Raw genomic sequence first — 13,493 nt, forward strand, 5'->3', positions numbered from 1 at the left:
AAGATGCTCCAGTTACATGATTACAAAATAAATTATGCTTTAGTGTCAGGTGTTCAAGAGAAGTTACAATTTAGATTTTACAGTTTTGAGTCGTTTAAAGTGGTAGAAAAAAAAGATGTCCATTAAGCGGTATTCAATTTGTATTTCAAATTATGAAATTTCTCGTTGTGGGACTAATAAATGTATCATGTTATTCAAACAATATTTTGTACAGATACCATTTACAATAATGTATGACATTTAAACATGATATTTAGATTGTGGTAAATAGCAAAGCAATATAAAATAAAAAATGAAAAGGAAACCATTCAAGTAACTTTATATTATGAACTGAAGAGTAAGGCAAAAGTATAAATGAAAAGCATACAAGCATTAATGTATATAGATAAACCCAACAATCATATGACCCCCTATGAGCAAGCACTTGGCGACAGTGGGAAGGAAAAACTCCCTTTGACAGGAAGAAACCTCCGGCAGAACCAGGCTCAGGGAGGGGCGGCCATCTGCCGCGACCGGTTGGGGTGAGATGTAAACAAATCCAAAACTGTCCACAGAGCTACAGGGGCACACTGGGATCGCAACAGCAGCCATAGAGGGAAACCGATTAGGATGTTCTTCCCAGTACTGAAGTGGGTCGGCTTTTCTTATGTGTGCGTTTTTCTCTGAGAGGTAGGTCTCCACTTTAGTTTCTGTTGATGAGGCACTCACGGATACTTCTGGATAAGGGTCATTGGAAGCAAGTGGTTGGCTGACTTTGCGAAACAGCTAGAAACAGATAAAAGGAAAACACAATTTAAAACAATAAAACAAGAGACATCACAAAGCGCAGCTCTTCAGTTAGCAAACTGGTGAGTAATGAAGTTCTAAAAAATAATTGGGAAAACAAATCTAACTTTAGAACTAAATGACCCAAAACTATATTAAAAATGAAGTAAAAAAAAGAAAGAAATTGGCTTAATACTGGTGTCTTCTGATGAGGTAAGTCGCCATGCGAGGTAAAAACCACACGTGGCTGTAATTTGGTGGCCTGTATACAGTTCCAATCCAAGCATGTAGTTGGTTTAAATGGGTTTAATACTGGTGTCTTTTGATCACTTGACTGTATATAAACCTGTTGAACAAAAGGTGCATTTTAATTTCACTATACCTGCCCATCCTTGTAGCCGGTCTCTACTAGCGTGGCACAGTTTCAAGATCAGTGTAGGGCTTCTCCACTGCCTTCACTGGACAGAACACATCTGAGGAGTTATGAATGGATGGATGACTTAATGAATGGATGAGATTATAGTTTGTTTCAAAGAATATCAATAAATGTTAGAATATAAAGTAAGAAACAAAAAAATACAAATGACCTGTTATGGCAGGATCCCATCAGGTGCAGTCTTTCTGTTCACGTTTCTGGTCAGCTCTTCAATGGATGAGAGCACATCAGCAGTCTTATCTATCAGTTCCCACTGGTGAGCTGTCCTTGTTGGTGGTAGAGTGTGTTCAGAAAAACTCCCTTTTAACAGGAAGAAACCTCCGGCAGAACCAGGCTTAGAGAGGTGCAGCCATCTGCCGTGAGCGGTTGGGTGAGATGTAAACAAATCCAAAACTGTCCACAGAGCTACAGGGGCACACTGGGATCGCAACAGCAGCCATAGAGGGAAACCGATTAGGATGTTCTTCCCAGTACTGAAGTGGGTCGGCTTTTCTTATGTGTGCGTTTTTCTCTGAGAGGTAGGTCTCCACTTTAGTTCTGTTGATGAGGCACTCACGGATACTTCTGGATAAGGGTCATTTGGAAGCAAGTGGTTGGCTGACTTTGCGAAAACAGCTAGAAACAGATAAAAGGAAAACACAATTTAAAACAATAAAACAAGAGACATCACAAAGCGCAGCTCTTCAGTTAGCGAAATGGCAAGTAATGAAGTTCTAAAAATAATTGGAAAAACAAATCTAACTTTAGAACTAAATGACCCAAAACTATATTAAAAGGTAGTAAAAAAAGAAATTTGCTTAATACTGGTGTCTTGGATGGGGTAAGTTGCTATGTGAGGTAAAAACCACACGTGGCTGTAATTGGTGGCCTGTATACAGTTCCAATCCAAGCATGTAGTTGGTTTAAATGGGTTTAATACTGGTGTCTTTTGATCACTTGACTGTATATATATATATATATATAAACCTGTTGAACCAAAAGGTGCATTTTAATTTTACTATACCTGCCGATCCTTGTAGCCGGTCTCTACTAGCGTGGCACAGTTTCAAGATCAGTGTAGGGCTTCTCCACTGCCTTCACTGGACAGAACACATCTGAGGAGTTATGAATGAATGGATGACTTAATTAATGGATGAGATTATAGTTTGTTTCAAACAATATCAATATCAAATGTTACAATATAAAGTAAGAAACAAAAATACAATTACCTGTTATGGCAGGGATCCATCAGGTGCAGTTGCAGTCTCTCTGTTCACGTTTCTGGTCAGCTCTTCAATGGATGAGAGCAGTCTTATGTATCAGCTCCCACTGGTGAGCTGTCCTTGTTGGTGGTAGAGTGTGCTCAGTTGCAAAGACTCTAAGATCACTTGGCAAGTCCATATCCCTCACAACCTTGCAGTCATTTTGTGTTAGTGAATTACACAATAAATGGGGTTGTGATAACTGTGATATGTACTCAGAACACCTGATTGGAGGCAGGCGTATGGCTGTGATATGTAAAGGTGATCAATCAATGTGTGTTTTTCGGTAGTTGCAGCAGTAATAAGTGTGCATATCCTCTTGACTGAAACAGTTCTTGGATGGGTTTTTTCCTCTGCTCATAAGGTCCTCATTGAAATCTCCACAAACAATAATTGGTTGGCAATTCATCATTTCCAATGAGTCCAAAAGACATTGCATTTGTGGTAAAAACCTCACGTGGCTGTAATTTGGTGGTCTGTATACAGTTGCTATCAAAGCTGTGACTGGCGATTCAACCTTGATAACAACAAATTCAAGGTCAGTCACATTTTGCAGGTATTTCGAGACTCTGCTATAAGAACTGTTTTGTAGTACATTGCAACTCCACCGCCATTTACCTTTGCCATGTCTGTATGGTTTGTGTAAGAGACGTGTCTGTTGCGTGTGGCCATGTTGTACTGTTCCAGCTGGAAGCGGGGAGAAACTGATGATCCAGACAAGTGAGTTTCTGTTATGCATAAAACATCAGCAAGGCTGAGTCATGGTGGCATCTCATGTCCTCCATGTGAGTTGGGAGACCTTGTGCATTGTGATGGATAATTGTCAACGTGGGGACTGTGGGAACAACTGATTTTAAGAATTGCAACAGTGGTCTTGCATTCTCAAATGATGCATGTCTCATATTTTTCAGTGCATCTGTGATGGCAGGATCAGCATAGATTTTCCTTTCATCAAAGTCTGTGATGTACAGTCCTTTAAGTGAGGTTGTGCGGCTGAGTGCGACATAGGCCATTCCAGGTTCAAAAACACGCTTCAAACATACTACTGCTGACTCCATTGTCATGCCTTGTACTTTGTGAGCTGTACATGCAAAGGCCAACTTCATTGGAAATTGCCTGCGAAGAACTCCTTTTTACTTGTAGATTCTTCACATTTCTCAATATATACCAGGTTGTCTGAGGATCCTTGTATTTTTCTGCGAAATTTTTGCCCAGAATTTGATTGTCCAGCGTAAGTCCAATGAGATTCACAGTTTTTGGTCCATCCTGTGTGGTTGTCACAATGTTCGTGATTGTTCCAAATGTCCATTAACAAGCCCATCTTCAACATCCAAATTTCTAATAATCATAACACGCACTCCAGGTGCAGCTTGTATGTTATCAGGTAAATCTCTTTGTTGCCTTTCATCATATCTGCCAGGAGGACCATCTCACCCGTTCGTGGGTCTTTTCTGTAGTCTTCGGCCTGAATATTATGATATCAGAATGAAGAGCAGTTACAGTTGTTGAATTGTGTTTGTCGACCTCTTTGTTTGTAGCATAATGTGTAATACATTAGATGGACAGTCTTTTATGTCATGGATAGCCTGTGTGAGCAAGGCTTTGTCATCGGCTTCAAGAGAATCTGTTTTTTGCTTCACTCTTATCCTGTTCAGAACTTCAGCAAAAGAATGATCATCTTTCTGTCGCATGATTTCTGTCAGGTTGACCATGTGGAAATAGTCTTTCCAGAGATCAAGGACATTGTCCTCGTACACACAGAGTGGTTTGGCTTTTCCAAGGGTGGCAGCTGGTAAAAGTCTCCTACTGCAAGGATAGACATCCCACCAAAAGGCTTCTTGTTTCCTTTGATCTGCTGAAGTCTCCAGTGGATGTAGGCAAAAAGGTCTTTAGAAACCATAGATATCTCATCAACGACCAGAATCTCTGCATTTGAAAGTGAAGCTCTCACTTCATCCAGTGCATTGCCCAGTCCCTGATACGGCGGTTTTAAAGATTTTGGCAGCTTTAGCAGAGAGTGCAGTGTTTCCCAGATATGTTAAAAGCTGCAGTGCCAGTAAATGCAGTCAGCAGTACTGCAGGGTAGGACATGTCTGCTTGGTCACGGAATCTGGGGAGTTGGTGCAAAATCTTTGTTGCCTCCTCATATATGCACTTGATAACATGTGATTTTCCACAGCCAGCTCCTCCAGAGACAAAATAAAAGAACTGCTCAGGACAGTGACCCCACACAAGTTTGAAACACCACTCACGCACTGCGTAGAATATGGATGCTTGGGTTTCATTCAGACTTTGGTACATTTTTCTGACAAAGTCTGGGCTCAGCTTTGGTGCTATGATTGCTGGCATGGCTCCACTGCTGCTACCACTGACTTGGTAGTCTGGAACAATGTCCATTTCATTTTCGTCAGTGTCATGTCTGGATTGTCGTTGGGCCACACACTCTAAACGATCTACTTCAACCTCAGGTGCAAAGGTGTTCCATGCATTGATAAGTGGGCCTTGTTGTTCAATCTGTTCCAATGCCCTTTCCATTGTTTGCCATGGCTTTCATAACGCTTTTTGTTAAAGGTAACAATTGGCCGTACTGCAAAACCATGTTTTCGTCCACTTTTGTAGAACTGTTCGGATGTGGGTGTTCTGTGTTTTTAAGGTCATCATTTGATCGATGTGGAAAATAAAGTTTTAGTAGTCTGCTATAAAACTTTTCTGGTTGTTTCTTTCTGAGAAGCGAGGATATCTGATTATTGCAGGTTTCCCTCTTGTTCTCTTTTGAATATAACCCATGTTATTCAAAGAGGGATGGCATTTTTGACTCTGTTTGACGGCTGTAGAGAATCCTGTACTCTGAAGCAAATTCAGCCAAACACATTCTTTCAAACTCAGGTGTTCTGGGTCTGTTTGCATATTTTTCTGGCAATCCAGACATCCACACATTTTCATCATCTGGTGCCATGCTCTGCAACCTGCTCATCGGGAGACTCATTTTCAGGGCATCATCATCAGTCTGTATGAACACCACACTGCGTGAACACTTTTTAGTGGCAGGCTGCATGTCCTTGCCACGGATTCTTGGCACTGACTTCTCTGTGTTTAGCATATGCCTGCATTATCTGTTTCATTTCATCTCTTTCATTGACATTGGACTTTTTGACCTCCTGGATGACTCCATTAAGAAATTGTGTCATCTCAAATTCGGGTTTAGAGACATAAGACATCATGTACATCAGGCAGCTGTAGTCATCAATGACATATTGGATGTCCATGTTGGCATTCCAGGCTCTCAGCAGATCTGCATTGTATGCATTCACCCAGCAGTCATTAGGTTCACGCTTTAAGAGGATGACATGGCCATTGCTTAAATTGAAGACACAATCCAAGTATTGTTCATAAGTAAATTTGCATTTGTGAAGCAGCTCAGACAAGTCCTCAAACGAGGAATTTGGGTCACAGAGCAAATCTCTCAATGGCTGGAGTTTTTCTTTGGCCTCTTTCTGTTTTTTGCGAGAGCCATTCGTCTGTTTTTTTGCTTTTGTTTTTCATTTGTGCCTTTCTCCTTACTTGTGCTATGCTGCTTATCATTGTGATCATCGTCATCATCTGGGCTTGGGAAAGTGATCATTGTTTGGTCTACCGGTAGTTTGGGGAACCCAAACCTACATGACACATTACCTTTTTTACAAGATCTGGAGTGATTTCTGCTGTGGACTTGAACCTCAGACACAATTTTGTGAAGTTCAGGATCGGCATTTTGGTCAGGCATCTTACATGTTATGTACTTGTCAATAAATTTGTACACGTGGTCTTCAAGGTCGCTTCCAAATTTAGGTGCATCTTTGACCCAAACCAATAAATGGATATGAGGGCTACCTCTGGCCTGAAACTCCACTCGATAAAAGTAATCTTCTACTTCACCGATGGGCTGTGCCGGGGACAGGATCAGTGTTGTCATTAGTGCATCGACTCTTTTTTCAAACAATCGCATCACAGTCACAGGGTTGCTTCGGAGAATTTCACACTTTGTGTTCCAGTCAAGTTGTGAAAAATCCACTTGTTCACCTTGTTGAGTTTTTATGACCTCAACAACCTCAGGCCATCTCATTTCAGCAGCTGAAAATGTCAGGAAAAAAGTCGGCTTTCCTAACTGTCTGACCATAGCATGCAGATCTTTCAGTGCCTTCTCCCAATAGGCTGGAGTACCTCTCAGAGGTTTCATGAAGCGTGTTGCATCTTTGTTATTTATCAGTCTCTCCACTTCGTCTTTATTTTGAAGCATTCTGTTACAGATTCTACGTCCATCCTTGGTGATTGCCTTACCTTTGCGCAATTGGATGGACATGCTGTTTGTAGCCATGTGTGTTTCTGTTACAAACTGTGCAAAGAATAGGTAGCTTTGGTCAGTTGCAAACCGTGTATCTGCAGAGAACAGCCGTGTATTAAAATACATGCTTGGGACAGTTTGACTTGTCTGGCTTCATCTAATGTGTTCTGTCCAGTTGGGAACTGCACAGGAAAGGCCATGGCTTCAAGTTTAGGAACAGAGAAGAAGCCAACAGGTCTATTTCCTTGGGCGGGTGCAATGCTAAATATTCCTTCACCATATGATAAAATGTCTTGTGCTATATCTGGTGGTTGCATACAGGTGTCTAGAACAAGACCAGGCCGAAGTTCTTCCTTTTCTTTCTCCGTATCTTGTAAGGGCTCTCCATTTGACTGTTCAGGCTCCAATAGTTCGTTTACATCATGACATGGCTCAAGTATTCCAGCTGTTGTATCCTCAGTGGTTCTTCTTTCTGGTACAATTTGGTTGTCGAAGTTTCTGGGCAGTGCATCTTGAATATCTGCATCAGCAGTGTCATGTTCCGTCTCGATTATCTGATTATTTGTGGGATCAGCAAAAGTAGCGTCATCATCAATAGATACATCTTTGTATTCTGAATGCATCTCTTTTAGCTTTGATAATCCTGCTAACACATTCTTCATGTTCACAGTGTAGAAGTGTTGGTATCCTTTGAATCTGATGTGTCTTTTCAGTTGTACCTGCAGGAGCTGGGCTTCATTGCTAGGTCTGGGAAGACAGTTTACTGTGGTTTCCACATCCGACGGTACACAAACAACAGCCCCATGTACGGCTCTTTGCTGTCCTTTTGGTAATGCAATGATTTTGGCAAACGGGAGAATTTTAGCAATCAGTTGTCGTTCTAGTACATTTAATTGACTCAGTTCAATTGGAATGGGTGCTAGTGCTAAATTGTTTGCCACTGCGATGGAAGGGATCTTTCCTCGTTGTAGGTGGCTGTCACAGTTGTAGCAAATCCACTCCTCCATTCTTTGTTTTGGGAAAGTACAATTAGCTGAGCATTCCCCGTCACAAACATGAACAAATTTTCCTGTCAAGCAAGTGTCAACAATGTGACTATTTTTAACATACTTTGATCTTTTGCAGTGTTTAACTTGATTAGGAAACAGAGTTCTGTGGCACACTGTACAGACATGGGTGGGTCCTAACTTAATTGTTTCACGGAAAGCTAATGTGGCTGCTTGCATCACACTATTCACTACAAGCTGGGGCTGTGCTTCAGACTGTGGACCCTGCTGGAATTGTGTTACTAGTCGTCTGTATTTCTTCTTTATTCTCTGCGCACACAACTTTTTATAAATGGCGAAAGATGCAGTGGTAGCCATTTTGTGTCTCTGGTACTCTGCACAGCGCTGTATATGGTGCAGTCTGAATTGTGAGTCATTATGATACCTGGCATGAATTGATTTTTTTGTTTGTGCCTGTAGTTTGGATCCGATGCATATTTTGTTCTTATGTATTTTTTCTGTCTGCTTTGAAAGTCAGCATCCGTGTTGTACCTCTGGACCAGATATTGCTTCTGTCTGGTTCGAAAGCTGGCATCTGTGGCATATCTTCTGATAATGTAGTGTCTCTTTTTTTGTTGAAAATGAGGATCATTTTTGTATCTCTTCACATTGCGGGCTTTTATCTTCTCTTGAATATGAGGATTTGCATAATAATCTTTGGCTGATAACAGTTTTTGTTTATGGCGATGACAGTTTTGAGCATATTGAGTTTTCACAGCCTGTAATTTTTTCATTCGAAATTCAGAAAAGCAGGCATATCGTTCCTTTTCGTGTCTTTTTTTGTTTATCTTCTTTGCCAAGTCTTCAGATGAAGATTTTTCTTTAGCTTTTACATGCTGCTTGTGACTTTGAGCTTGACGAATAGCTTTCCCACGACGTCGTTTATTTAATCTGCACACATTTCTTGCTTTTTGGGGGGGTTTATCTATGACTTTATCTCTTTCATTATTGAGTTCAAGATTTTCTTGTTGTTCTGTTTGGATGTTGCTTGTTGGATCAACAGATGTTTCAAGTTGATGTTCACAAATTTGATTTGAAGCCATTTTGTCTTCTTGTGGGTTTAAAGCACTTTCTAACATTGTCATGTAGGTTTGGGCTGATTCTGGTTGAGGCACTTGCACAGTGGGATTTGTGATTTGTGGTTCATCATTTTGTGGCGATATACCTGTTGCTCCTGGTGTTGCTTGAGTTGACTGTGCAGGCTGTTCGTTGTGAGTGCTGAGTCTTTTGAAAGAAACAGGCACAAACTCATATCTTGCATACCTGCCTTGATTTTGAAAAAGGTTATGCAGGTGGGTGATCAGGTCATTCACATGAGTGAAAGTGAGCATGACTGCTGTTCCATTTGGCTGGGGTAAACCTGCTGCACTTCTTGAATGTGAATCAAATAATCCATACCTCCCAGATTTGTCACGGAAAACTGCAATGCACTGAGGCGAGACCATGAGCAAAGCATAGCTCACATCTGTTGACAGACATACAAGGCGACTAGCAAGAGGCAACCACCAATCTTTTCTTTGATAAGTTTTGTCTGCTGCTTTCAGGTATCCATACCTTATGTTGTCCATTTTCACACTGTAGACGTTTATGTCAGCATGAACTTCTTTGGGCAGGTCCTCCATGGTCAGATGATTTTGCGTATAACGCCTCTCCTGCTGAAGATGTGTTTTAATCCAACAGTAGAGTGCATCTCCCTGTTCAAGCACCTTATCAAGTCGGGCTGTGTTGAACTGGTGTTCCTCATTAAGGTAGGCCAGGAATGTGAGGGCATTACATGTGCACTGATGATTTCGAGAGAATTCTGTGTACCTTTCATCACTTTGACAATGAGTTGCACTGACACACCAGAAGTGCTGAACTGCGTTGCTCTGTAGCTCCTCTGTCACTAGTTCTTCATTTGTGTTGTGGAAAGGCTGATCAAGGAATGGTAAAGGTGACACATGTTATTGTTTAGTATTTAATGACCTTTTACAAAGGTCATACCTGTACCTATTTTAGGTTGCTGCGGGCCTTCAAACATCAACTAAATTGCAGCCTAAATACAAATATATGAAAGGAAATCCTGTTTACGTATTATTCGTAAGAGGATCTCAGATGCTCTTAAATTAGATGTAATTCATTCACTGATTTCAGATTAAACCAGATGGTTCTGTACATGTGCCATAAAAACACGTTTCATAGTTGTGTTACGTTTTGTAAAGAAATGACACAAAATTCAGTTACAGGTTAAATGTGATTGAAACAGAATACACTGACATGCATCTTGAGAAAAGATGAGTGTCACAAAATCATGTTTGTATTTATTTGCACTGCTTTTCACTGTGGATGTCAATTTATCTGAAGCTTTAAGTATAAAATGGTATAAAAGTTTTTTCAGAACAATAGATATAGAAATAGCTAAACAGACAGACAGAAATAGCTGTTGAGATGTCTGCATTTTAGGAGTCTGATGAAAGAAATTGACAAATGTACATGTTTAGTCTAACATTTTAGTATATTTAGTACGAGTTAGCAAGCACACTTAAGGTGAAAGACTAAATATCAATCCCGGTGATTATACATAGGGTTAGGCTTACCTTTTTAGGTGGAGAATTTGATGCCATGTGGAAATCATCGGTTGCCCAGACTCGTTTTGCTGGTGGACGAGTTTCGGAACTCTGATAATACAGTTAATCAAAATTAGAAAACCTACTAACAGATTTGAAATAGAGTGTAACACTGGATACTTTAAAGAAAACATGAAACAGTAGCGGTTACTAAACTTACAAAGCGATAAAAAAAATTCCAGCTGTTTGCATAACTACTAAGAAATTTGAAAGTGAGTGTAACTTTAAAAACTTTAAACAAAACTAACAGAAGCGAGACAACAAAATTCTTACTGTTTACATAAGGCAAACATGTAACCATATGTCTTTAACATTTAATGGTAATGTAACTGTCCACTATAAATCCTTAATGGAGGAATACCGTTTTAAATTTACCTTGCTGCCTGGAGGACATAAGGAGGTGGGTCTATTCTGCGTTTCCAAGGACAAGCTGGCTGGTGCTGTCTGCTAACCCAGGCAAAAAAGAATATAATGTTAAGACATTAAGTGACCTGACATTTTAATTTCACTTTACAATGCAATGCATGGCATGAACTGCATGGCATATAATATATTATATGTGCTCACTACCACATCAGAATTACCTGTTCAGAGCTATATATAATAAAAAAAAAAACAACAACAAAAAAAACAAAAAACCCTTTTGTCATATTTTCCTTTGTTTTGGATAGAAATTAGACAAAATTGAGTTAGCAAACATGCTTTAAGTGAAAGACTACATATCAACTGTGGTTATAGACACCAAAGATCAGATATATACAGACCGGTTATACACATGGGTGGTAGGGCTGCTCAATGAATCTACTTTTAATCAAAATTACAATCTGGGTTTTCAACGATCATTAAAAAGGAGTCAAGAGAATGAGTCGATTATTAGCACCTCCCTCGTGCTTTTCTCTCCCGCTGCTCCATGTGGCAAATCGAGCGCACCTCTCTGCGTTTCGAACACGCGTCACAACAATTAAGAGGAGCTAACAGAGGGAAGCTCGGAAAGCTAAGCAGAAGTTATTTGGAGAGGAGAGTGACTGCCGTTGGTTGAAAAGAGGTAAAAACAAATTATTTTATGACAATCTTTAAAGCCATTATTCAATACATTGTTATTGTTAAATAAATATTGTCAAATAATGGAGATCTAGATTTCAGTGAAAATAATCGTGATTATCATTTTTGCCATAATCGAGCAGCCCTATGGGTGGGCATACCTTGTAACTTCTTAATAGAGGAATATTTTTTGATATTTACCTTGGTACCTGGGGAACATAAGGAGGTGGGTCTATCCTTTGTTTCCAAAGATAACCTGGCTGGTGCCGTCTGCTAACCCAGGAAAAAGGGTATAGAAGACATTAAGTGACCTGACACATCATTTCATTTAAATGTTCTGTATACCATGCACTGTTATGCCAGTTGTGTGACATTATAACAAAAAATCCTAAACTGCATGGGTAAGTGTTCTTAACTGTCTCAAACGTGTTTTGAAAACTGTTCAACTGTCTGTGATCACTACCATATCCTCATTACCTGGTCAGATGGAAAACTACTGACTGCCTCATCTTGGTTGTGGCCAGTGAGCACTGGGACAGCAGGATCAACCAGGTCAAGTGGTTTCCAGCGCTTCTTTTGTGCCTGGGATCTTTTATTTTTTCTCGGCATCTGGTAGAATGTCAACATAAAAACAGAATATTAATTATTGGCATTTCAAGCAATTTGTTATTTTAACCCTCTGATACATTGACAGACAAGATGACTACAAGAACAAAAAAAATCTCTCTTTTCTTTAAATAGACATATTGATAGTGTCACTACCCGATCTTAAGGCTTTGTTAAGTAAAGTTCCATAACAGTTTGTATATTGTAATTGAGAAAGTGATTACCTTGAAAGTTGGAGGCAGATTTGTTGACCACGACAGTTACTTCGTTTTGGTGTACAGTAATTAGGAAAGTAATTACCTTGCAAAGCTGGGAGGCAGTGTTGTTGCTGAGACGCTGGTCGAATGCCAGCAGCAAGCAAACCCAGATGTTCACAGTCCTACTTAACACCTCAAACTTTTCAAACAAATCTTACAAGAACATTTGGCAAGGTGATTGGCTTGCAAACTTGGGAGACAGTCTTGTTGCCCACAACAGTTTTGTTATAGAGTAATTGGAAAATTGGGTACCTTGCAAGGCTGACAGGCAGTCTCGTTGCTGGGAGGCGGTCTTGTTGCAGGGGCTCTGGCAGAATGCCAGCAGCAAGCAGACCCAGATGTTCACAGTCCTACTTAACACCTTAAACTTTGCAAACAAATCTCACAGAACAATTAGCAAACTGATTGGCTTGTAACACTGAAATGTAGCCTTGTACGGTCTGGTTTAAGTTTCCTACTGAGAGACAAAGAGGAACTTTACTGTTTGGAAGGGAGTAAAACACTGTACCATCTAATCTTAAAAGTTTTAATTACAAACAGCTCTGGAATAAAATGACATCCTAAACACACCTATTTTTTTCTAAATATCAGCTGAACACATACATAGAAAATATAAGGGGGGGGGAGCACTTACCTTGGCTGAATCAAGAGTTGAGGTATTAAAGGATGCTGTAGTTAACGCCTTATAAAGACAGACAAAGAGAAGTGTGAAACGCGACTACAACGCAGCTACTGTTTCATACGCGGTGAGAGTCGCATCGTAAAAGTTTTAATTACAAACGATACCACTGGAATAAAATCACAGTCATTTGTAGATATCAGCGTCAAGACACAGAAAAGCACTTTTAAAGGTCAATTTCAAAACCCGAGGAGGGACGGAAACGCTCGACTTAGCTGACTATTCGCTAACTGGCTTTAGCATCGTGCCGAACGTGCCGAAACAAAGAAATCGATAAAGAAACACATAAAAAAAAATCACTTTCAAAGCTAAATTTCAAACCAGAGACAGAGATACGCTTACCTTGTCATAGTAAATCACTTTCAAAATCAATTTCAAACCGGGAGACGCTTAATATCCGCTAACTAGCCAGCAACAAAATACCACGAGACAAAGAGTGGTGTGAAACCCGACTACAATGAAGCTATTTTTTGAGAGTCGCATCTTAAAAGTTTC

General features: G+C 40.1%; 1 protein-coding gene and 1 long non-coding RNA gene across 2 annotated transcripts; both read right to left on the reverse strand.

Moving 5' to 3' along the window:
• Positions 1-1,757: 1,757 nt before the first annotated feature.
• Positions 1,758-2,753, reverse strand: LOC109198801 (uncharacterized). Its single transcript, XR_002059420.2, has 3 exons — positions 2,410-2,753; positions 2,205-2,295; positions 1,758-1,816 (listed from the first exon to the last, which is right to left on the reverse strand). It is a non-coding gene; the product is annotated as an uncharacterized LOC109198801 (long non-coding RNA).
• Positions 2,754-7,404: 4,651 nt separating this feature from the next.
• LOC109198802 (uncharacterized) lies at positions 7,405-12,468 on the reverse strand. The gene is made up of 6 exons (XM_019354184.2): positions 12,363-12,468; positions 11,934-12,065; positions 11,658-11,729; positions 10,791-10,862; positions 10,386-10,466; positions 7,405-9,722 (listed from the first exon to the last, which is right to left on the reverse strand). The coding sequence occupies exons 2-6, from the start codon at positions 12,063-12,065 to the stop codon at positions 8,073-8,075; spliced, it is 2,007 nt and encodes a 668-aa protein (XP_019209729.1). The 5' UTR covers positions 12,363-12,468; the 3' UTR covers positions 7,405-8,072.
• Positions 12,469-13,493: the final 1,025 nt, after the last annotated feature.

The sequence above is a fragment of the Oreochromis niloticus genome, unplaced genomic scaffold (genome assembly GCF_001858045.2).
Source record: "Oreochromis niloticus isolate F11D_XX unplaced genomic scaffold, O_niloticus_UMD_NMBU tig00008375_pilon, whole genome shotgun sequence".
Taxonomy (NCBI): domain Eukaryota; kingdom Metazoa; phylum Chordata; class Actinopteri; order Cichliformes; family Cichlidae; genus Oreochromis; species Oreochromis niloticus.

Bases quoted from the DNA above. Each gene is read 5' to 3' on its own strand.
- LOC109198802 (XM_019354184.2), bottom strand. From the start codon at position 12,065: ATGCCGAGAAAAAATAAAAGATCCCAGGCACAAAAGAAGCGCTGGAAA. The intron at 10,467-10,790 runs GTAAATTTAAAA...CTGTATTATCAG, and splicing joins TATGTCCTCCAGGCAGCAAG to AGTTCCGAAACTCGTCCACC. The intron at 9,723-10,385 runs GTAAGCCTAACC...TTCCTTGATCAG, and splicing joins CAAATTCTCCACCTAAAAAG to CCTTTCCACAACACAAATGA.